Source organism: Mobula hypostoma, chromosome 23 (assembly GCF_963921235.1).
Source record: "Mobula hypostoma chromosome 23, sMobHyp1.1, whole genome shotgun sequence".
Classification (NCBI taxonomy): Eukaryota; Metazoa; Chordata; class Chondrichthyes; order Myliobatiformes; family Myliobatidae; genus Mobula; species Mobula hypostoma.
The window spans coordinates 5,209,155-5,237,141 of NC_086119.1; the positions used below are offsets into that span (position 1 = coordinate 5,209,155).

The 27,987-nt window shown below is 39.6% G+C and overlaps 1 protein-coding gene across 7 annotated transcripts in view; it reads left to right on the plus strand.

Annotated features, from left to right (window-relative positions):
* The window catches only part of bcas3 (BCAS3 microtubule associated cell migration factor), a 987,973-nt gene that overhangs the window by 156,012 nt on the left and 803,974 nt on the right, over positions 1–27,987 (plus strand). For all 7 annotated transcript variants that reach the window (XM_063031775.1, XM_063031774.1, XM_063031776.1 and 4 more), the window contains exon 8: positions 17,271–17,372. In XM_063031775.1, coding sequence (XP_062887845.1) covers positions 17,271–17,372 — 102 coding nt within the window. The remainder of the gene's footprint in view (positions 1–17,270; positions 17,373–27,987) is intronic.

Below are 27,987 nucleotides of genomic sequence, written 5' to 3' on the forward strand. Positions count from 1 at the left end.
TTATCCATTTTATTTGGTTATGCAAAACTAAAGTGACATTGTCCGTTTCAATTTTAAATACAATAGTTTTTGCAGTTTGTGCCATGTTGTCGTTTTGCTTCTTGGCTCTCTCTAACAGTTTTTAGCTGTATAGTTCAGAAGTTCCTTCATAAGGCAACTTCCTGGATTGGTAGAACAAGATCCTAGTGACTGAAGAATCACTTACTCTCAGAAGTGGAACGGTGCAGAAGGCATCTGTAGTCAAAGGATTGAATATATTTTTTTTTAACAAGAAGTACAATCAAAGGCCAGCATGGCAGAGCCCAAGCCAAATCTGCAACAGAAATAGGAGTCTGACTCAGCCCTTCTGTAATGCCACAGTTCCTGTTGCATTACTTTTGCTCCCTTTGTTTTAGTTGACTTCTGCCAGTTGAAGTTTATAGTGATTTATGTCTCAGGCATCCGAGTCCACAATACATTTTCATTGCTACTTGTCAATACCACGGAAGATAAAGATGAGCTTGTAGTGCCTCAGTTCCTAGAAATTACATCCAGAAAGTGGCATAATAATTAATTTGAATAGGAAACAGCCCCATAAAAGCCAAAATGTGTTTTTAATATGGGCTGTAAGGGAAGGTTCAGTTCAGTTCAATACAGTACACTACAGTGAATGAGGGGAAGTTAATTTCTGGCACAGCTTTAGACGTGGAGCTGCGGTTGAACTTTTTACCCTAATTACGCTCCTACTAATGCCTGCAGTGCTCTTGAATCAAAGTAGCCCTTCAGGCCTTGGAAAGCTTCTCATGTGGGGAGCGTTTGTTGAGGCCGGGCAAAAATGTGGAATATTGTGACAGGTTTTTTTTTATAAAACTTCTCAGTTACCACCCACCTTACTTGTTGCCTACAAAAATAGATTAATTGTTTGCATCTGTACGAATTTCTCTTTGTCCTTTGCTGTAATAACTATGATTAATCAGAGAGACATGACCTTTACAGTCAGTTTAGCTTTTAAATAATTCAACTTTTTCATCATAGCACTTTAATAGATCAAACATTTCCTATCAAGTGTAGGTTATGTAAGATTTAAAGTTTCGAGTTGCTGATTTGTTTTTCAAATGAACGGAAATGTCCAGAGTGAAATTATAATTTTCATGTGTTAAGGAGGTATTTGAGTTAAGTCACCTACCTCACTTAAGCCCTTTACCTTTGGTGTTTGGATGTAGCCTGGAGAAGGAATGTTGTGAACCATGATCACTTTATTCACCTTTAAGAAACATTTCTAGCTGCAATGAAATGTTGGCAGTTTGAGGCTTTAAGAGCTTCAAATGATAGAACTGGGAAACACAGCATCAAAAGTTTTCAGAATCTCCTGCTGTGACTGTACAATGCTACAAAAACATTTACACTATCGTGGTTCTTCACTCTCTCCCATAATGACAACTATCTAGATGTGGGAACATATCAGTGAGTGTAGCAGCCCAATTCAAGTGAACAACATGTGAACCATTTCTTTTAAAATATAGACCTCTTTTTTTAATCAACAAAGCACTTCCTGTAAATAGGATTTTAATTTCTCGCAGACCAGAAGCAGTTTTTTGAGCACTGCTCTTCAAGAGATTGTTTAACCTGACCAGTAGTGAACCCAGTTGTAGTGATTTGCACACTTACTTGTGCAATATCTTTAAACAGGTTTATGCAATATTTTTATATAGATTTGTGCAACATTTTCAATAAACTAGAATCACTGAAATAGAATTTCTACCTTCCTCTCTCACTTATTATTTGCCTTGTTCACTCTGAGGGTAATGTTAATTGAGTGTTAGCCGTGAGGAGGATGCTAAGAGGATGCAGGGTGACTTGGATAGGTTAGGTGAGTGGGCAAATTCATGGCAGATGCAATTTAATGTGGATAAATGTGAAGTTATCCACTTTGGTGGCAAAAACAGGAAAACAGATAATTATCTGAATGGTGGCTGATTAGGAAAAGGGGAGGTGCAACGAGACCTGGGTGTCATTGTACACCAGTCATTGAAAGTGCGCATGCAGGTACAGCAGGTGGTGAAAAAGGCGAATGGTATGCTGGCATTTATAGCAAGAGGATTCGAGTACAGGAGCAGGGAGGTACTACTGCAGTTGTACAAGGCCTTGGTGAGACCACACCTGGAGTATTGTGTGCAGTTTTGGTCCCCTAATCTGAGGAAAGACATCCTTGCCATAGAGGGAGTACAAAGAAGGTTCACCAGATTGATTCCTGGGATGGCAGGACTTTCATATGACGAAAGACTGGATCGACTAGGCTTATACTCGTTGGAATTTAGAAGACTGAGGGGGGATCTTATTGAAACGTATAAAATTATAAGGGATTGGACAGGCTAGATGCAGGAAGATTGTTCCCGATGTTGGGGAAGTCCAGAACGAGGGGTCACAGTTTGAGGATAAAGGGGAAGCCTTTTAGGACTGAGATGAGGAAAAACTTCTTCACACAGAGAGTGGTGAATCTGTGGAATTCTCTGCCACAGGAAACAGTTGAGGCCAGTTCATTGGCTATATTTAAGAGGGAGTTAGATATGGGCCTTGTGGCTAAAGGGATCGGGGACGGGGATATGAAGAGAAGGCTGGTACAGGGTTCTGAGTTGGATGATCAGCCATGATCATACTGAATGGCGGTGCAGGCTCGAAGGGCCGAATGGCCTACTCCTGCACCTATTTTCTATATTTCTATGTTTTTCTATGAATTTGGTTCAATTTTTAAATGCGGTTAGGCAGCCAACATGTTTGCAGAGAGGTTGAACCTAAATTAGAAAGCAAAAAGAAAAACGACTGCTGAAGATCTGAAATAAAAAGGGGTGTTGGAAACTTTAACCAGATCAAATTGTATACCACAAAATTAATCAGCTTTTTAAATTATACTCTGCTGCTGAATAGTGTAGCTAATTAGTTTAAGCTGGGTCCTAGTAACCTTTTTGGTGGGGTTGGACTTGAGGCTTCTGTGACTCCTGCCCGATGATAGCTGTGAGAAGATGGCATGACCTGATGGTTGATGGTGGATGTTGTCTTCTCGGGCAACATCTCATGAAGATACTACCAGTGGTGGGGAGGGATGTGTCAATGATATATTGGGCCGAGTTCACTACTCACTACAGCTTCTTACGTTCCTGCATGTTCAAATTGCCGTACCAAACCAAGATGCAACCAGTCAGGGCAGTTTAAATAGTACACTGGTAGAAGTTTGTTCGAGTGTTTGGTGACAACCCGAACCTTCTTAATCTCCTAAGAATCTCCCAACCCAAGATCTTGAGTAGCAGCTAGTGGCTTTTTGTGTGTAATTGCTCTTATTGATGTGACATAATGCTAGAATTAGTTATCAATACTTTGGACATGCCTGCTGTTACTTTGGATTTACAGATAGACGAGAGGAAGTATTTTATTCAACTGCTTTATTGGCTAATGTCTCAGAGTTGTAATCGAAGATGTTCGAAGATTCTAAGATCACAGTGGAACTGTTGTTACAATTATAGTAATGTTTGGAAAGTTGGGTGCGTGCTGGCATTTCGACCCTCTAGAAAAATGCGTGGCATAAAACATGTTCCTAATTCAGGCTTTGGTTCTGAACTGTTTGTTGTGAAGTGTGGAGAATTGCAGTGTCAGTTAAAATAGCCAAGGAAGATGATACTGCCACTCAGCAATGAGCAATTTAGTCACTGATGGGCTACAAGGCAAAACATTCCTTTACCGTCAAGACTCTTCTAGTGGCTTACCCATCAAGATAATGGCTTCGTAATTGTTGCATCCAACACCAAATAATTCGGCTTTTGAAATCTTCTACTCGGAGCTGTAGCTAATTGAAAAACTTAAACCATATCTAAAATCTGGTAAAATTGCAGTGGTTTATCCACCAGTGGAATTCTTTGCCAAACGTAACATCTGAATAACTGCTGTTGACTTGTTGAAAAATGAACATGTTGTTCTGTGCTCAGTGTTGTATCCTGGTTAAGTCAACATTATTGTATGAGGGGTCTTGACCCAAAAAGTTGACTCTTCACTCTTTTCCATAGATGTAGCCTGACCGGCTGAGCTCCTACAGCACTTTGTGTGTGTTAGTCTGGATTTCCAGCATCTGTAGAATCGCTTGTGTTTATTATTGTACAATGATTGAGTTAAAAACAACTGAAGTTGCGCAAATGTTTTGTTAGATTTTTATTAAAATTTAAGAGTACTCAATTTGAACATTTCCAGCCAGATGAGTAATAGTTGGGCACAGACTAGCTCTCTGCTGTAGTACTCTATGACTCTGTGAATGGTTCATCAGGGGACAGTACAGAAACTAAAGAAAGAATTCTTAGGATAAGATTCTCTTTTTGCCTTCTTATTAGGGAAATTACATTTCAAATTCAAGGTGACATTTCCTTTCTTAGGTATATTAAAATAAGAATTTTCTATCCATGCCTTCAGTGATTGTGCGGGAAGTAGACATCATGAAGGATGACTTGTTTTGGCTGTGGAGGAATTTCCAGCAGCCCCGGACCTCCTTGGTGAAGGAGCAAATATTAATGATCTGAGTGTGAAATTTAGAAGGAGCAGATCCTAATGAGATCAGCATTTCAGGGAATTTCTAGCAGGAGTGCCCTCATTATTCTGTGACCTTAGTTTTGCTCTGTTACTCTTTTAGATGGGAGTACTGAAATTTAATGGGCAATCTTTGTGACTGGCTTGGTGATTCAGTAATGAATCTGTAGTGTAAACCTAAGGAGCTGGTTTACCTTCTCCTAGTAAGGAGCGAGAAATTATTGATTTCTGAGGAATCTGCATCTCTTCTTTGAAATAACCTAATATAGAGTTTCTATGGACTTTGCTTGTTCTAAGTCATAAGTCCAGTCTTGTCATCTGTATCAAACTATTTAAGTTTTTATTTGTGTTGCTAGAGGTGGAAGCAGAGATTCTGTCCTATTGGGAGAACATCACTATGATGGTGCCACTGCAGTTTCAGGGACCTTAAAGTTCTTGGGAAATAGAACGCCAGTTTCTCTGTTTCCTCATTATTGCAGATCTACCACAGTGGTGTTTCAAAGCAAATTAGGAGTAATTTGGCCCTGAAACTGCCATGATTGGATCAATTCAATTCACTTTTATTTTGACTTCAGTGGAAAGAAAAATCAAGCTGGGTATAAACTGTTAGGCTGAACTAATTTAGTCAGTTTCCTTCAAGCAGAATTACCCCTACTAAGAACTATTAAAATCTGAAACTAATTTTTTAATATCTGTTTTTGCTCCTTTACTGATCTACTGATTCAGTTTGGTGCAAAGTAGAAATTTGAAACTGAGATTGCCTAAACCATTTCTAATTAATCTTATGTCCAGTTAAAACTCCCTTTATACAGATCACAAAGTTGTTGATTGCATACTTAATTATTTACTTAAGCCCATCCTCCCCACTGGGGCACAGACCACTGGCAGCAGCTTGCCAGAGTCCTCTGTCCTGAACCAAAGGTTGATTGGCCCTGTGCCTTTCGCTTTCACTGCTCGGTTTCATATGTCTTCTAGGCAAAGATCCTTCCTACCAGGGATGAGGTCTTTGGAGCTTTTGTTAGCGTTTCTGTAGCTTTGGGTTTTTTACGAGATGAGGTTGCTTGCTTCATGCTCAACTCTCCTCCTTTCGCAGCAGGGCTTGGGACCGTTCATGGCGGGGTTTTGATGATTGCATGAGGATCCTAATGAGAATATCTTGTATATATACTGCAGGTTATCATTGTGCTTTACTCCAAATGTAAGAACATAAGAAATAGGAGTGGGGTAGGTCATCTGGCCTATCGAGCCTGCTCTGCCATTCAAAAAGACGATGGCTGATCTAGCCGTGGGCTCGTCTCCACCTACCTACCTTTTCCTCATAACCTTTAATTCCCCTACTATGCTAAAATCTATATGAACTGCTTGTACTTGCTGGGTAGAGGTTAAGGAGACAGTGTAGAATGGTGTAAAATACAATGCACAAAATGCTGGAGGAACTCAGCAGGTCAGGCAATATCTATGGAGAGGAATGAAAAGTTGGTATTTTGGGCTGAGTCGCTTCATCGAAGTATTCCTCGCACATTCCATTACAGTCACTTGAACCTGCCCAAAGATTCATGGATTGGTTTTGTGTAAATAAATTCCATCATACAACTGTAACTTCTTTAAAAATTAATTCAGTCACGGTATGTGGTTGCTCCTGCTAAATGATAATTTCAATAAAGTGGCTGAGAGGCCCATTATGTCTTTCCTGAAAGCTATTAGTGAACAGATGGACACAAGGAACTAGGGGAATCAATGCCAGAGTGTTTTCCATCATGATATGATTCACTCACGATAAAGATATCTGTTTCTCACCTTAATATTTTTATAAGAAGTGTTCTTATAGGAAAGAATTTAGAATATGAGAATCGTTTATTATCACTTGACATATGCCATGAAGTTTGTTGCTTTGCAGCAGCAGTACAATGAAAGACATAAAAAATTACTATAAATTACAAATCAGTTGAAAAAGAGAGTAAAATAATGAGGTAGTGTTCTTGGGTTCATTGATGGCAGAAGAGAAGAAACTGTTCCAAAAACATTGAGTGTACCTCCTCTCTGATGGCAGTGATGGGAAATGGGCACACCCTCTGTGGTGAGGATCCTTCATACTGAATACTGCTTTCTTGAGGCATCACCTTTTGAAGATGTCCTTGATGGTAGGGAGGCTGGTGCCCATGTTGGAGCTGGCTGAGTTTTCAACCCTCTGCAGCTTTTCCTGGTTCTTGACCTCTGTACCAGAAGGTGATGCAGCCAGTCAGAATTTTCTCCAAAGTACATCTTCGACATTTTTCAGTCTTTGGTGATGTACCAAATCTCCTCGATGATGATGATGACGACGTCAATTCAGACCTGAGAGGCCAGCGTCGGGCATTTTCATGCCCTACAAGGTGCAGTTCGAAAGGCTGTGTGGGGCACCACTCCTTGCCACTCCTCAAACTCCTCATGAAATATAGTAGAATAGTAATGGATAATTTAAATCATGTACATGTGAAAGGTAGAAATATTCTCTGAAAGCAACTTATTATATGTTTTGTAGTGAAACGAAAGAATATGCCCCCAAATACTTAAATTCTTTATTTTATTTGATAACAGAATAAGTTGCGATAGATTTTGATGGGTTGCCAGTTATTTGGATTGCCTATTATTCCACCTGTCCAGGAGAAAAATAAAGTAGAACTCCGATAATCTGCAGTCCAATTATTTGGAAATCCTGGTGGTTCAGCATCTAGCTCGCCAGATATTGTACCTGCACCTGCTTTACCACACTGGAGCATGGTTCCCGTGCTGTCTGTTACAATTAGAGTCCTGCTTCCCACGCACTGGGCCTCAAACCAAGGCCCTGGTCCCTACACTTTTTCTAGCAGTCGGGGACTGTAGTTTCCTCACTTGTTATAGTCTCATAGGGATCTGGCCCCTTCAATCCCTTGATACTTACTCACTTTTATTTCTTGTAATCCTTTGAAACCTACCAGGTTTAATGGAAAAATGAACAACATACATAAAATGTGCAGAAACTCAGCAGGTCAGGCAGCATCTATGGAAAGGAATAAACAGTCAATGTTTCGGGCAGAGACCCTTCATTAGGACTTTTTACCCTCTCTCACTGAAAAAATACAGTTTTATTGTGTAACATATTGGGAAAAAAACAAACTACACTTTTGAAGCATTTTTATAAATGACATTCAGTATTTAAAAAATTTGAAACACAAGAGATAGCAAATGCTGGAATCCGGAGCAAAAATCATGAACTGCTGGAGGAATTCAACCCATTGAGTTCCTCCAGCCTTTTTGTTTTTTGTTCTTGCTTGATAAGTCTGCTAGCCCAGAATACACTGAAGTGCTTGGTGTATTGGAGTAACAGAGTTTTACTGGACTAGAAGTGTTGAAAATCTGTCATAAAAAACACTGAAAATTCTCAACGTCTGTAGTGAGAGAATTGGGATCTTGATGCAAGGTCATTCATCGGATATGTTAACCTTGTTCCTCTCTCCACTAATGTTGCCCAAGATATTGTCTGTTGTTGGTAGTAATGCACATACTTAACCCCTGAAGGATCTATAAATGTGGATAACTCTTTATCTGAACCTTTTGTACAATATCCTTATTAATGCCATCTATCAGTAGTTCATATTATTAGTTCTGAAGATTAATTTGTTTCAAGGGCCTAATGATACAAAATAACAAATTCTGATGTGACATCAGAATGGAAATTCCTACAGAAAGTAGTGGATAAAGCCCAGTCCATCCCAGGTTAAGCCCTCCCCAACACTGAGCACATCTACATGGAGCGTCGTCACAGGAACCATCCAGACCATGCTCTCTTCTCACTGCTGCCATCAGGAAGAAGGTACAGGTGCCCCAGGACTCACACTACCAGGATCAGGGACAGTTATTACCCCTCAACCATCAGGCTCTTGAACCAGAGGTGATAACTTCATTCAGCTTCATGAGCCCAATCACTGACCTGTTCCCACGACCTATGGACTCACTTTCAAGGTCTCTTCATCTCATGTTCTCATTATTTGCTCTTTATTTATTTATTATTATTTCTTTTTGTATTTGCTCAGTTTATTGTCTTTTGCACACTAGTTGTCTGCCTGGTTGATGCAGTCTCTCATTGATTCTGCATGGTTATTGGATTTACTGAGTATGCCCACAAGAAAATGAATCTCATGGTTGGTTATTGTGACATATATGTACTTTGATAATAAATTTACTTTGAACTTTGAATTCACTTTATAGCACCAGCAATCACTGGTCAGGGTTCAATTTCCAATGCTGTCTGTATGGAATTTGTACATTCTCCCTGTGACCGTGTGGGTTTCCTCCTGGTGTTCTGGTTTCCTCCCACATTCCAAAGATGTACGGTAGAATGGTGAGTTGTGGACATGCTTTGTTGGTGCCGGAAGCATGTGGACACTTGCAGGCTGCCCTCTGCACAATCCTTGCTGACTTGATTTGATGCAAACAACTCATCTCACTGTATGTTTCAATGTGCATATGACAAATAAAGCTAACCCTTGCTCAGCATTCCACATGTAGAAGTCACAGATAGAATGTACATTAGATCTATGATCTGCATCAGATTGTAGCTACTTTGGAGTATGTTGAAAGTTGTTAAATTGGCAGGATTTGGGTAATGCCATAATTCATAATTAACATGACTTCCATAATTTTAAAGCTCTTTACTATATGGCAACTTTAAGGGAACATATTGGATGCTACTTTTTAAAGTGACAGAATTAGGATCCTAAAAGGGTGTAGAGACAGTACAGAAATGAGACTACACATTGGTCTGTGGTTTCAGTTGAAATGACTGTGATACATCATGGTGCAACATAACGTGGGTCTCACAGTTTGATACTATGCGACGCCATGATGCTCTTATGCAATGATCCAGAAGTCTGTCAGTAATTCCAGATGATTCTGAATTGGTGTTAATTTCTTTTTATTACTGCAAAAGATAAAAACATATGGAAGAGGTATTTATGTTTTTATTCATAATTTAGCTCTTACATTGGCTCTAGATTTGCTGTAATAGTATCGTGCTATCTTCTGTTTTGCCTTCAGTGAGCAGAGAAGTTAGCCTCTGCCCTTCCTTTATTGCAGGGGTTCCCAAACTGTGGTCCATGGAACCCCCTCGGATAATGGTCGGGGTCCATAGCGCAAAAAAAGTTGTGAACCCCTGGGTTTCTGCACGAGTCAGCAACTGAGGGCTGAGAAAGTCAAACCTTTGCTGCACTGCTTTCACATAAACCTTTAAATTTCATCAGTAAATGCATCTTGTGTCCCATCATTCTCCATCGTGTATATAGACTCAGCGGTCACCTTATTAGGTACAGGAATGGAACCTGTGTGATCTACTGCTGTGGTAGCCCATCCACTTCTGAGATGCTCTTCTGCACAGCACTGTTGTAACCATAGACCATAAGATATAGAAACAGAAGTAGGCCACTCGACCAATCGAGTCTGCTCCGCCGTTCAATCATGGGCTGATCCAATTCTTCCAGTCGTCCCCACTCTCCTGCTTTCACCCCATACCCTTTGATGCCCTGGCTAATCAAGAACCTATCTATCTCTGCCTTATATACACGCAATGACTTGGCCTCCACAGAATATGTGGTTACTTGAGTTATTGTTGCCTTCCTGTCAGCTTGAACCAGTTTAGCCATTCTCCTCTTACCTCTTGCTCATAGAACTGCTGCTCACTGGATGCTTTTTTGTTCTTTGCATCATTCTCCATAAACGCTGGAGGCTGTTGTTTATGAAAATCCCAGGGGATCAGCAGTTTCTGAGATACTCAAACCACCCCATCAGGCACCAACAATCATTCCACAGTCACCATCACTTAGATCACATTTCTTTCCCATTCTGATGTTTGGTCTGAACAAGAACTGAACCTTTTGACCATGTCTGTATGCTTTTATGCATTGCGTTGCTCTGCATTTGATTGACTGATTAGATATTTGCATCAACGAGCAGGTGTACCTAATAAAGTGGCAACTGACTGTATAATCATGACTTTTCTTCCACATCACTCTCTGCTGCTGATGCATCCTTGTGAAATGTTCCTGTAAATGGAAAAGCCCCAAGGACTATTGGAAGAGATTGATATGTTTTTCAATAATTGGTGAATTCTCATCTATTCCTCAAACTCAAGGAATGGCATCTTTTTCTTTCCCACAAACTTTAAAAAAAAATGTCAGATATCTTTGTTCATGATACCTTTGGGTATTGAAGAATAAAGGCTGATTGGATAATTTTAAGGTAATGGGTGGAAAGTAGGTATAGGAATCCACTATTGAGAATCAAGAATGAGGGATTGTGATCTTATAATGTAAGCTGGATATATTGTAGCTGAATTCAGGAAGCATTTCTTTCACTCAAAATGGAGTAGAGATAGAGGATTAGTTAGTGCTTACATTTCTATTTCTTGCCAGAACCCAAACATTACTTCGATCTGGTTTAAATTTCCTAGTTTAAATCACTTTGATACTTCCCATTTTTCAACCGTAATTATTTGCACATTTGTGATGAGTGTGAACATTTCAGTCAGTTTCAAGTGACTTTGACCATAATCAGAATTATATGTAGCGAGGTAAGCTGTGACTTGGTTTGTGTCTTTCTGTTCTTGTCCAGACTAATTTTGTAAAAATTTATATGTGACTTTTTCTTAAAATTGACATAATTAACTGGGAGCCTTTATTAAAAGAATGTTTCATTGTTTTCATTGTCCTTATTTCATTTCCTCTTTGTAACTTCATCTGAGATGTTTCAGCAAATTTCATACCCCATGCATTTGCAATTAGCTTGTATATTTTCTCCCAGCTTCCACACTGGTTATAACTGGGGGAAGATATGTTTTATTTTATTAATTTTTATTTTTATTTTTATTTAGAAATACAGTGCAGAACAGGCCCTTTCAGCCTAACAAGCCTCAACGGGTAGCAACCCAGCATTTTAACCCTAACCAAATCACAAGACAATTTACAATAACTAATTAACTTACTTATCGATACATCTTTGGACTGTGGGAGGAAACCAGAGCACCTGGAGAAAACCTATGCACTCATGAGAAGGAAGAACGTGCTTCTTATGGAGGACGCCTGAATTGAACTCCGAACTCTGATGCCCCAAGCTGTAATACAGGTCCACAATCCTTTATCCGAAATTCTGAAATCCAAAAAGCTCCGAAAACTGAAGTTTTTCTCGCCAACAGCTGACGTCACTCAGGTGTGACGTGGCAGCACCAGCAGAGGCCGCCAGACGTCAGTTGTGGCTCAGCGCTCGTACTGGTTACACGTGCATTTGCTGTTCACTGATATTTTGTGTTCACTGTTGACTTTGTGTTTAATTTCACTGTGAAAATGTCAAAAAGAGCTGCAGATACCCCTATGGGTAACAATGAGAAAAAGAGAAGGCAGCATCTATCATTATCAATAACACAGAAAGTGGAGTTATTGCAGAAGCTTGATCGTGGAGTGTCTGTGCGGCATCTTACTGAAGAATATGGTGCTGGAATTACCACTGTATATGATTTAAAGAAACAGAAAGACAAGTTACTGAAGTTTTATAGTGACAGTGACGTTCTACATTTATTCCAATAAGTCATTTACCATGTGTTTGTCTGGTTTGTTTGAGCTGTATATTTTTGTTCTATTGAATGTTTTTTCTTGTCATTATTCCCTAAACAATACAATATAACAACTATTTACATAGCATTTACATTGTATTAGGTATTATAAGTAATCTAGAGATGACTTAAAGTATACGGGAGGATGTGCGTAGTCCGGAGCTCCGCTGGGTCCTAAAGTCCACCACACCGAGACAGGTTAAATAAGGGACTTCAGCATATGTGTTTTTTGGTATCTGTGGGGATTCCCGGAACCAATAAGGAGGGATTCTGAAATCCAAAAAATTCTGAATTCTAAAATGTAACTAGCCCCAAGGATTTCGAATAAGGGATTGTGGACCTGTAGCAGAATCAGGTTTAATATCACTGGCATATGTCATGAAATTTGTTGTTTTATGGCATCAGTACAGTGCAATACATAATAATAAGAACAATAAATGACAATATGAAGTATATACAAAAAAAGAAAATTAATTTATTAGTGCTGAAAGAGAGGTAAAAAAGTAGGTAGTGTTCATGGGTTTATTGTCTGTTCAGGAATCTGATGGCAGGGGGAAAGAAGCTTTTCCTGAAATGTTGAATGTGTGTCTTCAGGCTCGTGCACCTCCATCTTGATGGTAGCAATGAAAAGAGAGCATGTCCTGGGTAATGGGGGTCCTTAATGATGGTTACCACCTTTTTGAGGCATCGCCTTTTGAAAATGTCCTGGATACTGGGGAGTCTAGTGCACATGATGGAGCTGACTGAGTTTACAACTTTCTGCAGCTTTTCCAATGCTGTGCAGTGCCCCTCCACTCCCTTCCCCATGCCAGATGGTGATGCAGCTAGTTAGAATACTCTCCTCGGTACATCTGTAGAAATTTGTGAATGTCTTTGGTAACATACCAATTATCCTCAAACTCCTAATGAAATCTAGCTGCTGTCGTGCCTTCTTTGTAAGTGCATCAATATGTTGGGAGCTTGGTGTCAACATCCTGAATTCCTTGGTCTTACTGACGTTGAGTGCAAGGTTGTTGCTGCGACACCACTCAGACAGCTGATCGATCTTGCTCCTATATGCCTGCTCATTACCATCTGCAATTTTGCCAATAGTAGTTTTGTTGGTGGCAATACGTAAAATTACTACTGTACTGTGCAGAAGTGTGTGTGAGTGTATATAAGATATATACACACGCACCTAAGACTTTTGCACAGTATGGTATGTGGAGAAAGAAAAAAAGTTACTACAGGTTGAGTACCCCTTATCTGAAATTCCAAAATCTAAAATCCAATTTTATTTTTAATGCTGACCTGACGTCACAAATGGGAAGTTAAAAAGACACTGGAAAGGTTCGCAGGCAATGCACATGTCTTTGCGCACCACAGACAATTCTGAGAAGTGACCTCACATATGTAATGAATAGAAGTTCTTTTCTTTCTTTTTAAGTCTTTTTATTGAATAAGTATACCAAAAGGTAAGCCATATAAACATTAATACAATGTTAAAATATAATAAAATTACAGAAGGTATCAATACCAAAAAAAATACTACAAACAATGTAATTTAAACATAAGAAACCAAGATAACATAATAGTATACTAAATTTTATATATATATATCAATAGAAAAAAAGAAAACCCCCCCCCCAAAAAAAAACCCACTGTGCAACTAACTAAAAGCAAAGCAAAGCAATGGGCTAACTTGAAACCAAACAGAGTTAAACTTAAAATCACGTCCTCAATCCCGACCGCCATTAAAAACAGTGAAAAAAAACAAGAAGGGTATATATTACATTAAGTGAAAATATCGAATAAAAGATCCCCAAATCTGTTCAAATTTAAATGAAGAATCATAAAGGTTACTTCTAATTTTCTCCAGATTCAAACATAATATCGTCTGAGAGAACCAAAAAAAGGTAGTTGGAGCATTAAGCTCTTTCCAATGTTGTAAAATACATCTTTTCGCCATTAAAGTAAGAAATGCAATCATTCTACGGGCTGAAGGGGAAAGATTACTAGAAATTTTAGGTAGTCCAAAGATAGCAGTAATAGGGTGAGGAGAGATATCTATATTTAATACCTTAGAAATAATATTAAAAATGTCTCTCCAAAAAGTTTCCAAAGTAGGGCAAGACCAAAACATATGAGTTAAAGAGGCTATCTGCCCCGAACATCTATCACAAAAAGGATTAATATGCAAGTAAAAACGCGCTAACTTATCTTTGGACATATGTGCTCTATGAACAACTTTAAATTGAATTAGGGAATGTTTAGTGCAAATAGAGGAAGTATTAACTAATTGTAAAATCTGCCCCCAATCATCCACAGAAATGGTAAGCCCCAGTTCCTGTTCCCAATCTACCCTAATCTTATCAAATGGAGCTTTCCTAAGTTTCATAATAATATTATAAATCATAGCCGATGCACCTTTCTGACATGGATTAAGGTTAATTATCGAATCTAAAATATATGTAGGAGGAAGCATTGGAAAGGAAGAAAGTATAGTACTTAGGAAATTTCTAACTTGTAAATATCTAAAAAAATGTATTCTTGATAAATTATATTTATTAGATAGTTGTTCAAAAGACATAAGGGAACCATCTAAAAATAAATCCAAAAACCGTAAAATACCCTTAGTCTTCCAAGTTTGAAAAGCGCGATCCGTAAAAGAGGGAGGAAAAAATGTTACCTAAAATAGGAATCGCTAACCCGAATTGATTAAGATCAAAAAATTTTCTGAATTGAAACCAAATATGCAAAGCAGATTTAACTATCGGGTTAGACACCTGCTTAAGGCGTTTCGAATCAAAAGGGAGAGAGGAACCTAAAATAGAGCCAAGTGTATAGCCCTGAACAGATTGTAGTTCCAATGCTACCCATTTAGGAATAGATAGTATATCCTGGTCAAGTAACCAAAATTTCATATGTCGAATATTAATTGCCCAATAATAGAATCTGAAGTTAGGTAATGCTAAACCTCCATCTCTCTTAGCTTTCTGTAAATGTATTTTACCCAGTCTCGGATTTTTATTCTGCCAAATAAATGAAGAAATTTTAGAGTCAACTTTATCAAAGAAAGATTTTGGAACAAAAATTGGTAATGCCTGAAACACATATAAAAATTTTGGCAAAAAAAACATCTTAACTGCATTAATACGACCAATCAAAGTTAAATATAAAGGAAACCATTTAGATGAAAGTTGAGTAATATGGTCTATTAATGGTAAAAAGTTAATCTTAAATAAATCTTTATATTTACAAGTAATTTTAATCCCAAGATAAGAAAAATAGTTATCAATCAATTTAAATGGAAATTTATAATATAAGGGAAGATGTTTATTAATCGGAAAGAGTTCACTCTTACTAAGATTTAATTTATAACCTGAAAAAAAACCAAATTGTGCTAATAACTCTAAAACAGCAGGAATGGATTTCTCAGGATTAGAAATATATAAAAGTAAATCATCAGCATAGAGTGATAATTTATGGGACTTTAATCCCCGAGTTATCCCAGTAATATTTGAAGATTCTCGAATGGCAATTGCAAGAGGTTCAATAGAAGTTAATGAAAAATAAAAAAACATTGCATAAAGTGAAAAATGAAGATCTCGATCGTGTATTGAAATAGTGAATTCATCACCGTCAGAGTGAACATATGCTGCTTAACGGTATGGTGATTGTGAAACATGCAAAGATCTATCATGACGAACTGAAGGTAATTGGTTCACGCACAAAATTATTAAAAATACTATATAAAACGACCCCCTTCCCTTCGTAGTTGCTGTGGAGCAGGTGGCTGTTTGCGATTGATGGTGGATATGAAGCCAATCACAGCACTGGAACTCGGTAATAGACCTGGTTTTGAGTGGTTACCAACTGCAACAGTGCTCCATCATGTCAGAGTGCGCTCCGACTGTGGACTGTTCACTCTGTGAGCTTCACACCAGCTGCACATAAGCTGTATGTGGAATGCTTAGACTGGGTCCCATATCCAAGGTATCTCATTATATAGATGCAGATCGGAAAAAGTCTTAAATCTGGATTCCGGCCCTAAGAATTTTGGATAAGGGATGCTCAACCTGTACTCAGTTGTTCAAGGATTCAAAGTACATTTGTTACCAAAGTCTGTATGCAGTATACAACCCTGAGATTTGTCTTCCCACAGACAACCGTGAAACCATGGAACCCGTTCAAAGCAAAACCTCAAATCCCCAAAACACAAAAAAAAATTGCACAAAAGGCAAGAATAGAAATGAGCGAATAGCACAGAATACAAAACACCAAATCACAAAGATATTGAAAGCTCAGTTCAATCCAGCAGCATATCTCTTGGCTATCTGCAGGCCGCCACACTAGTCTGGCCAATCAAAATTGCACAAAACAGCAACAAAAAGAGGAGTGCCCATAAACCAGAAACACATCACAACATCAACTACAGAGTTCAATCCACAAACTGCATCAATTAAACCTTGCCCAAGATCAATAGACTACTGCACTATCATCCGGCAGCATCAAGTAAGAGGGAGAGAGAGAAAGAGCAACGTAGGGAGCACTGAGAGAGAGAGCGAGAGAAAGAAATAGTTAACCATGGGCTCTAGGCTTCTTGGCCTCAAGGCTGCACGCTTCGTCTGAAACCTCACTGAACTCCCTCAGAGTCAGCAAAGCACCAGATCGCTCAATCGGCCCGAAAACACCACCAAGATGTAGATCACAGCCTGAAATAGTTGCAGAACCATTTGAAAGTAAAAGATGAAGTAAACAGTGAAGGAAGTAATTTCATGAACCATCTGAAGGATGTTGCCATTGGTCGCTTAAAGTAGCATTTTCCTCTGGGATAGTTGATGCAGGATAAAAATACCTGGGTAGCTGCATGCTGAAATTGTAAAGGAGATGCCAGATCTATTTTTTCTTTTGATCAAATAATGACAGTTTGTAGTTAGCCTAGTAGATCAGATGAGTATCAGGAATTATTAGAATTTGACTTGGTCTTCCTCTTATGTTCTTTACTTAGATTGCGAGATTGCTTTTTGATTCAAAGAAAAACATGCAGTGAACTTTACCAGTGTAGGATCAACTTGAATTACTTCGCATGTGTGTGACATTATTTGTGTTTTTTCTCTGTCACCAGCCCACCATATTGCTGTGTAGATCTATACTCTCTTCGTACTGGTGAAATGGTCAAGTCCATCCAATTCAAAACCCCCATCTATGAGCTGCATTGTAACAAAAGGTAAGGAGGGATGAAGAGCACAAAAAAATGTTTTAATAGCATTCAAAAAACACCTTGTGGTATCATCCTTGATTCTGACAGACTGCCCAAGAAAATTTAAAACAGTGTTGCTGAATTGAAAATTTCAGGTGTTACTCATTATTCATTGTTTTTTATTATTCTATTTGTTAGTTTTAAATGTAATAGCTTTCAATATGTTAATAATAGATTATATTTTGTTGGACCTATAGTGATCCTTTCCATTTATATCAGAATCAAGTTTAATATCACTAACATATATTGTGAAATTTGTTGTTTTGAGACAGCAGTATAGTGCAATACATATAAAAGCTTATAACTTACAATAAGAATTAAATTTATATATATTATATATGCTATTATATATGTATATGTAATATCCTGGTTTAAGACCGTGCTTTATTAATATAGTTGGGTAATTTATTTTCTGCAGATTTTCTCAAAATGCAATCTATATATTATACAATCGAGTAATTCAGATGATCGATAAGTTAGGCTTGTTGAATTAGCCAATAAGATTCGTGTTGTTAACATTTTGGCCTGGAACATCCTGGAGGGTTCGGGGGTAGCCATTTTCTGGAGAGAGTGCAGGAGTTTTGAAGGAAGAAGGAGAAAGAAGGAAAATGGAAACAGAACAAACATAGCAGAAGAATATGAACTCATTTGGAAGGACAGATACTGCTGTTGGAAAATCCTCATGCAGACTGTGATCTCATGGAGAATGTACAGATAACTTTTAATTAGCTAGTTATCACATGACCTTGGAGAATGTTTGATGCCTTGTCCTTGGATGTGGCGTGGTATTTATTTATGTTTCACTTGGACTGTGTTTTCATGCAGAATTGTTCAGTACCGTGAGTAAACGAAATGAAACAAACTGGACTGATTATGTAACAATGAGCTCCAACGATTAGGTGCACACTCTGCACTAATATATATATATATATATATATATATATATATATATATATATATGTAATAGGCCCTTTATTTTGTTTGTATAGTTTAAAATATTTTGTCAATACAATTTCAGTTTAAATTTATACTGGTGTGAGTTAAACTCTTCACTTACCGGCGAACAGTAAATTTATATGGGTGTGTCAGTGTTCATAGAAGTGATAGCCTCATTTTCCCTTAAAGGAACATTCAGACTTTTGTTGTTGTGTTTACCTGAATCGTATTTACTCTAGATATGTTTATTCATTGGGAATGGCCCAATGGTTATTCCCCATGCATTGTTACTGTTAGTTTACATTCCCAGTACTAGCTAACTCATTACAAGCTTGTGGTGAGAGGGTTACATACATTAGATTATTAGATTATGAAGACACGCAGTCCTCTTTTATTGTCATTTAGTAATGCATGCGTTAAGAAATGATACAATATTTCCTCCGGTGTGATATCACAAAACACAGGACCGACCAAGACTGCAAAAAAACTAACAAAACCACATAATTATAACATATAGTTACAATAGTGCAACAATACCATAACTTGATGAAGAAGTCCATGAGCACAGTAAAAGATAAAAGTCTCTGAAATGTCCCACATCTCACGCAGACGGGAGAAGGAAGAAAAACTCGCCCTGCCATACCTGACCACGGTCTGACTCTGAGTCATCTGAAAACTTCGTGCTCTGATCAGAACTGAGCGCCATCTCTATCCGAACAATTCAACCTCCATCTCGGTCACCAACAGCAGGCAAAGCCGAGGATTTTGAGGCCTTCCCTCCGAAAGATTCCCGACTGCGCAGTAACGACAACAGTGAACGAGCGTTTCAGAAATTTTTCCAGATGTTCCTCTGTGCTCTCATGTCCATCTCCATCAAATCAGAATTGTCCACAGCCCCTATTTAACGGATACGATATCAATTTTTACCAGAGGGCCGCGCACGCACGGTGCGCTGCTTCTCTCTCCTCCCGCATACATAAATACATACATAAATAAAAATTAAATATATAGTGCAAATAGAGAAGAAACATAGTGTGGTAGTTTCATAGGTTGGTCCATTGTCTGTTCAGAAATCTGATAGTTCCTTTGCTTTGTCACCTGTGTTTGATATTAAGGTGCCTGATTTAACTTTACTATGTGCAGTATAAACTGACTTTTTCTCAATTTTGACTTGCTTGGCGGTTTCCTTGCCCCAGAAATGTGATGCTGCTGGCAGCATTTTAAGGGTGCAAAGCGACTTCCTGAACATCTGCAAAATGCGCATTTACTTAATGTTCTTGAACTGCACCAGAGACTGATAAGGGTATTAAATGTTTATTCCTGAAGTACATATGTAAGTTTTCTAAGCAGAATTCAACAGTAGAAAATAGATTAATATTTGATAACTAATTCAACTATTTGAAATAAAAGGTAAATCCATGGTTCTAAATGGGTTCCAATGATGAGTTCACCTCTTTAAGGCCCTCGACCTTTACTGAGTTTCAGATTTCTGCGATGGACAATCCAAGGAAAATTTTGGATTTCTTTCTTTCTCTTCACTTGGCTTTTGCGGAGGTTAGCATGTACTAGGGATAGAGGTAGCTGGATTGAGTGATTAAGAAATTGGGAAGTGTAACGTAATGTGGGAAAGTAAGATGATCCACTTCAGAAGAAAGCACAAAAAATTAATTATTATTCATGTTGAAGAAGACTACAAAAGGGATCTGAAATATATAATTAATATGTAGATGAAGCAGATTATTAGGATGGCTCATGAAAGGTTGGGGCTTAACTCTACATATAGTATGGACAAGTCACATTTGCAGTAATAAAGTACAACATGTTGGACAATCAACATCAGGGTGCATAAAAAGAGCTACCTTTCAATCAGGACTATGATCGAGATTTAAAAGGCAGAGCCTCACAGCAGTTTCTCTGAGTTAAGGAGAGACCAATCAACAAGAGGGATTCATTAGAAAGAGTCAGTAAAAATAACTCAAGTGCAAGCGGAGTGGCCATTCTTTTGAGTGTGCCAGCTTAAGAGTAGCTTTGGCTTATCAGGCTTGGGCGAGGTAAAGTATCTCTTTTTCTGGTCTTATTTGTTCATTGCTCATCTATTAGGGCGTAGTAGTTTAGTGAGAAGGGTTCTAGGGACAGTGTTTGGGAGGGGCTTGGGAACCAGAGTGATAGTGCTGAGGATGAGGTAGTTGGTTTAGAAACAAAGGCAATGTGTAGTGAGACTCCTGGCAAGGAGAGGCTGATGGTGGGGCAAAATTGCAGTCAACAGGATGAGTTGCAATGTAAAATGCAGACAAAATCGAAAAGGGTGAATACAGGACTGAAGAAGTGAATGCATGCAGTATACAGAATAAGGTAGATGAGCATAGCACTGTTACAGATTGACATGTATGATGCTGTAGGCATCACTGAATTGTGGCTGAAAGAAGATTATTACTGGGAGCTTAATGTCCGAGGATACACATTGTATCAAAAGAATAGGCAGGAAGGCAGAGAGGGTGGCATTGTATTGTTGGTTAAAAAAAAAGAAATCAAATCATTAGAAAGAGGTGACATAGGGTCGGAAGGTGTTGAACCATCATGGGTAGAGCTAAGGAACTGGAAAGGTGAAAATACCCTTATGTGGGTTGTATATAGATCTCTAAACAGTAGTAGGGATGTGATCTACAAATTACAATGGGAGATGGAAAATGCATGCCAAAAGAGCAATGTTACAATAGTCATGGGGGATTATAATATGCAGATAGATGGGGAAAATCATGTTGGTGCTGTATTCTAAGAGGGGGAGTTTCTAGAATGCCTGTGAGATAGCTTTTTAGAGCAAGGAGTGGTTGAGCCCACTAGGAGATCAGCTATTCTGGATTGGGTGTTGTGCAATGAACAAGAATTGATTAGAGAGCTTAAGGTAAAAGAACCCTGAGGGGAAAGTGACCATAATATGATTGAATTCAGCCTGAAATTTGAGAAGGAGAATCTAAAGTCAGATGCACCAGTATTACAGTGGAGAAAAGGGAATTCCAGAGGCACGAGAGAGGAGTTGGCCAAAATTGACGGGAAGAGAACACTGACAAGGATGGCGGCAGAGCCACAATGGCTGGAAGCAATTTGGAAGACACAGGATATACACATCCCAAAGAGGAAGAAGTATTCTAAAGGCAAGATGACAAAACCATGGCTAACAAGAGAAGTTAAAGCCAAAGTAAAAGTAAAAGAGAAAAAATTACTGGGAAGTTAGAGGATTGGGAAGATTTTAAAAACCAACAGAAGGCAACTAAAAAGGCATTAAGAAGGAAAAGTTGGATTACATAGAACATAGAACATAGAGTAGTACAGCACAGTACAGGCCCTTCAGCCCACAATGTTGTGTCAACCCTCAAACCCTGCCTCCCATATAAGCCCCCACCTTAAATTCCTCCATATACCTGTCTAGTAGTCTCTTAAACTTCACTAGTGTATCTGCTTCCACCACTGACTCAGACAGTGCATTCCACACACCAACCACTCTCTGAGTAAAAAACCTTCCTCTAATATCCCCCTTGAACTTCCCACCTCTTACCTTAAAGCCATGTCCTCTTGTATTAAGCAGTGGTGCCCTGGGGAAGAGGCACTGGCTGTCCACTCTATCTATTCCTCTTATTATCTTGTACACCTCTATCATGTCTCCTCTCATCCTCCTTCTCTGCAAAGAGTAAAGCCCTAGCTCCCTTAATCTCTGATCATAATGCATACTCTCTAAACCAGGCAGCATCCTGGTAAATCTCCTCTGTACCCTTTCCAATGCTTCCACATCCTTCCTATAATGAGGCGACCAGAACTGGGCACAGTACTCCAAGTGTGGCCTAACCAGAGTTTTATAGAACTGCATCATTACATCGCAACTCTTAAACTCTATCCCTCGACTTATGAAAGCTAACACCCCATAAGCTTTCTTAACTACCCTATCCACCTGTGAGGCAACTTTCAGGGATCTGTGGACATGTACCCCCAGATCCCTCTGCTCCTCCACACTACCAAGTATCCTGCCATTTACTTTGTACTCTGCCTTGGAGTATGTCCTTCCAAAGTGTACCACCTCACACTTCTCCAGGTTGAACTCCATCTGCTACTTCTCAGCCCACTTCTGCATCTTATCAATGTCTCTCTGCAATTTTTGACAATCCTCTACACTATCTACAACACCGCCAACCTTTGTGTCATCTGAAAACTTGCCAACCCACTCTTCTACCCCCACATCCAGGTCATTAATAAAAATCACGAAAAGTAGAGGTCCCAAAACAGATCCTTGTGGGACACCACTAGTCACAATCCTCCAATCTGAATGTACTCCCTCCACCACGACCCTCTGCCTTCTGCACGCAAGCCAATTCTGATTCCACCTGGCCAATCTTCCCTGGATCCCACGCCTTCTGACTTTCTGAATAAGCCTACCGTGTGGGACCTTGTCAAATGCCTTACTAAAATCCATATAGATCACATCCACTGTACTACCCTCATCTATATGCCTGCTCACCTCCTCAAGGAACTTTATCAAGCTTGTTAGACACGATCTGCCCTTCACAAAGCCATGCTGACTGTCCCTGATCAGACCATGATTCTCTAAATGCCCAGAGATCCTATCTCTAAGAATCTTTTCCAACAGCTTTCCCACCACAGACGTAAGGCTCACTGGTCTATAATTACCCGGACTATCCCTACTATCTTTTTTGAACAAGGGGACAACATTTGCCTCCCTCCAATCCTCCGGTACCATTCCCGTGGACAACGAGGACATGAAGATCCTAGCCAGAGACTCAGCAATCTCTTCCCTCACCTCGTGGAGCAGCCTGGGGAATATTCCGTCAGGCCTGGGGACTTATCCGTCCTAATGTATTTTAACAACTCCAACACCTCCTCTCCCTTAATATCAACATGCTCCAGAACATCAACCTCAGTCAAATTGTCCTCACCATCAAGTTCCCTCTCATTGGTGAATACCGAAGAGAAGTATTCATTGAGGACCTCGCTCACTTCCACAGCCTCCAAGCACATCTTCCCACCTTTATCTCTAATCGGTTCTACCTTCACTCCTGTCATCCTTTTTTTCTTCACATAATTGAAGAATGCCTTGGGGTTTTCCTTTACCCTACTCGCCAAGGCCTTCTCATGCCCCCTTCTTGCTCTTCTCAGCCCCTTCTCAAGCTCCTTTCTTGTTTCTTTATATTCCTCAATAGACCCATCTGATCCTTGCTTCCTAAACCTCATGTATGCTGCCTTCTTCCACCTGACTAGATTTTCCACCTCACTTGTCACCCATGGTTCCTTCACCCTACCATTCTTTATCTTCCTCACCGGAACAAATTTATCCCTAACATCCTGCAAGAGATCTCTAAACATCGACCACATGTCCATAGTACATTCCCTGCAAAAACATCATCCCAATTCACACCCGCAAGTTCTAGCCTTGTAGCCTCATAATTTGCCCTTCCCCAATTAAAAAATTTCCTGTCCTCTCTGATTCTATCCTTTTCCATGATAATGTTAAAGGCCAGGGAGCAGTGGTCACTGTCCCCCAGATGCTCACCCACTGAGAGATCTGTGACCTGACCCGGTTCATTACCTAGTACTAGATCTAGTATTGCATTCCCCCTAGTTGGCCTGTCCACATACTGTGACAGGAATCTGTCCTGGACACACTTAACAAGTTCTGCCCCATCTAAACCCTTGGAACTAATCAGGTGCCAATCAATATTAGGGAAGTTAAAGTCACCCATGATAACAACCCTGTTATTTTTGCACCTTTCCAAAATCTGCTTCCCAATCTGCTCCTCTGTATCTCTGCTGCTACCAGGGGGCCTATAGAATACCCCCAATAGAGTAGCTGCTCCCTTCCTGTTCCTGACTTCCACCCATACTGACTCAAAAGAGGATCCTGCTACATTACCCACCCTTTCTGTAGCTGTAATAGTATCCTTGACCAGTAATGCCACCCCTCCTCCCCTTTTTCTGCCCTCTCTATCCCTTTTAAAGCACTGAAATCCAGGAATATTGAGAATCCATTCCTGCCCTGGTGCCAGCCAAGTCTCTGTAATGGCCACTACATCGTAATTCCATGTATGTATCCAAGCTCTCAGTTCATCACCTTTGTTCCTGATGCTTCTTGCATTGAGGTACAGACACTTCAGCCCTTCTACCTTACTGTCTTTACACCGTTTATTCTGCTTCTCTTTCCTCAAAGCCTCTCTGTATGTTAGATCTGGCTTTACTCCATGCACTTCTTTCACTGCTCTGTCGCTCTGGGTCCCATCCCCCTCGCAAATTAGTTTAAACACTCCCGAACTATGCTAGCAAACCTACCTGCAAGGATATTGCTCCCCCTCGAGTTCAGGTGTAACCCATCCAATCTGTACAGGTCCCACCTTCCCCAGAAGAGATCCTAATGATCCAAAGATCTAAAACCCTGCTCCCTGCACCAACTCCTCAGCCACGCATTCAACTGCCATCTCCTCCAATTCTTACCATCACTGTCAGGTAGCACTGGCAGCAATCCTGAGAACGCCACCCTTGAGGTCCTGTTCTTCAGCCTTCTGCCTAGTTCCCGAAACTCACACTTCAGGACCTCATCCCTCTTCCTGCCTATGTCGTTGGTCCCAACATGTATCAGGACTTCTGGTTGCTTTCCCTCTTGTACCAGGATGTCGTGCACCTGGTCAGAGACATCCCAGACCCTGGCACCCGGGAGGCAACACACCATGCGGGTGTCCTTCTCACGTCCACAAAATCTCCTGTCTGCTCCCCTGACTATAGAGTCTCCAATGATGACAGCTCTCCTCTTCTCCATTCCATTCTTCTGCACCACTGGGTCAGACTCAGTGCCGGAGGCCCTGCCACCATGGCTCACACCTGGTCGGTCGTCCCTGCCAACAGTATCCAGGATGGTAAACTTATTATTCAGGGGAATGGCTACAGGGGTGCTCTGCACTACCTGTCTGCTCACCTTCACTTTCCCCCCTCTGACTGTCACCCAACGACCTGCTTCCAACAGCCTAGGTGTGACTACCTCCCTGTAGCTCTCATCTATGACTGCCTCATTCTCCTTTATGAGTTGAAGGTCATCCAGCTGCTGCTCCAGATTCCTTACATGGTATTTCAGATCACCCAGCCGTATGCACTTCTGGCAGATGTGACTTACGAAAGTAAGCTAGCCAATAATATTAAAACGGATACCAAAGGTTTCCTCAGATACATAAAGTGTGAAAGAGAGGCGAGAGTGGATATCATTCCCCTGCCAAATTAGTTTAAACCCTCCTGAACAACTCCAGCAAATCTGCCCACATGGATTTTGGACCCTCTCGGGTTCAGGTGTAACCCTCACTTTGGTAAAGGTTGTACCTTCCCCTGAAGAGGATACAAAAGCCTGAAAACATGTAGCAGCAAGCTCAGGGACAGCTTCTACCTCATTGATATAGGACTACTGATAGTTCTGTAGTATGATAGGATTAGACTCTTGAGCTCAGAATCTACCTTGTTTATGACCTTGCACCTTACTGTCTACCTGCCTTTCACTTTCTCTGCAACTGTAACTCTTTATTCTGCATTCTGATATTGTTTTACCTTGTGCTGCCTTAGTTCACTGTTGTAATGAATTGATCTGTATTGATGGTAGAGTATGTAAAACAAGTTTTTCACTGTACTTAAGTACATGTGATTATAATAAACCAGTTCACCAGTTTAAAGGGATAATGTCAAAATTACAAGATAAACAAATGCCTGTGCTCAGTCACTTCAGACTAAACAAGAATGATCCTAAGTGAATTAGCAAATAAAATGAAACGAAGAGGTTGCGGAAAGGAAGGGGTTCACTGCGACGCACGTCCAAACATGCAGACAATATCAAAAGAGTGATCAGAGAGCCAGAGAGAATCTATTGACAAAGCATACCATTAAGATTTTTTTCAAGTTGAGACTATTAGGATTGTGGAGTTACAACTGAAGATAAGCATGATATTTAAATATTTTCTCCATGTATTCACAAGGGAAAATGTGCTTCTAAAATACTGAACTGAAAAATCCATAACTTTTGCATAAATGAAATTGAACTATGAGAAAAATAAAAAGCACATGAAGGTAACTAATACCAGGAAAACATGATATCTCTCTTAATAGGGAATCTGCAAGACATCATGGGGAATATTTAAGGAGCATCAATGAACAATGGTATTCTGTCAGAAGCATTCGAATATTCCCTGATTAAAAATAAATCATATCTTGTATGTGTATATATTGGAAGGAAAAATGGGAGTTATACAGTTTCCGGATAGAAAGTTCCAAACAGTTGAATTTAAAGGAGAAATATATCTATTCGTTTTACTAGTCAGCAATTGTAGAGGAGACACTCACAGAATAATTAAGTGTTAATCTGTGCCACAGATGCAATAGAGTGTGTCAGAGGAGAAAGTGAGCAACACAAAAAATATTTAGAAACACACCAAAATTACTTTGTTTTAGCTCTGTGGGTGATGCATTAGTTTATGCTTTGTTAATACTCTTGCTTTACCCTTTCATTTATAATTCCACTTCTCTCATTGTGAAAGAGCTAAGACTTGCATGTATTCAATTCTGTAAGATGGTGTCGTTCTCCATTCCTTGTTCAAATGTTCATTCTTCACACGTTAGCCCAGATAATGAATGTTGGCAGACGAGTTCCCTTGCAGTGAACTTGCTGCCAAGCTGGATCTCGTCTCAATCAAAAGCCTTCACGTGCATACTTTCTAACAGTTGAGTACAAGGAAGTCATAACTTTAACAGTTCCTGATTTAGAACCTAATGCAAACAAAGAATTGATGATCTTTATGGTTGTCAACTTTCTTATGATGCTAAAAAATTCTATTTTTAACATGTCAGTTATTGCTCAGTGTTAAACTACTTCTACCACTTGGTGTCACTAAAACTATGTTTGTTTCCACACTATGTTGCCAAACCACCATTCAGTGAAATGCAGGGCATTTTTTTTTGTTCTTTATCAGCACCAAGTGCAACATTTAGAGTCACAGAACTTCATTATGCTGATTTTCTGCACAAACAGTAGAAATTAATGTGGGCTGAGGTATGAAAGTTCCATGAAACAAAAACAAAACAGTAGCTTAGTGGATAACATGACACTATAACAACTGGGGCATCGTTTGGAGTTCAATTCCGATGCCTTCTGAAAGAAGTTTGTACTTTGTACATCCATTTTGTGAGCACGTGAGTTTTCTCTGGATGTTCTGGTTTCCTCCCACAGTCTAAAGGTGTACTAGTTAATTGGTTATTGTAAATTGTCCTGTGGTTAGGCTAGTGTTAAATAAATGGGTTACTGTGTGGTGTGGTTTGTTGGGATGGAAGAGCTTGTTGCGCACTGTATCTCTAAATAAAGTAAATAAATAAAAAAGAGGGGGAGAAAGCATCCATGTGGCTTTCAGGTGGAGCCTTAACAGTAAAGCGTTTGGAATGAAAACGTGAGAAATATTGTTTGGTTCTCCCCCCCACCCCCACTCCATTTAATGAATAGATGGGGCCACTGCTGTGATATTTTCTAATGAGGGTCATATATTGACTTTGTGAATCCAAAGTTCACAGGTAAATCAAGGTCAGCAAGACTTTTCAGCCCAAATTAGTCCATTCTTATAGAAAA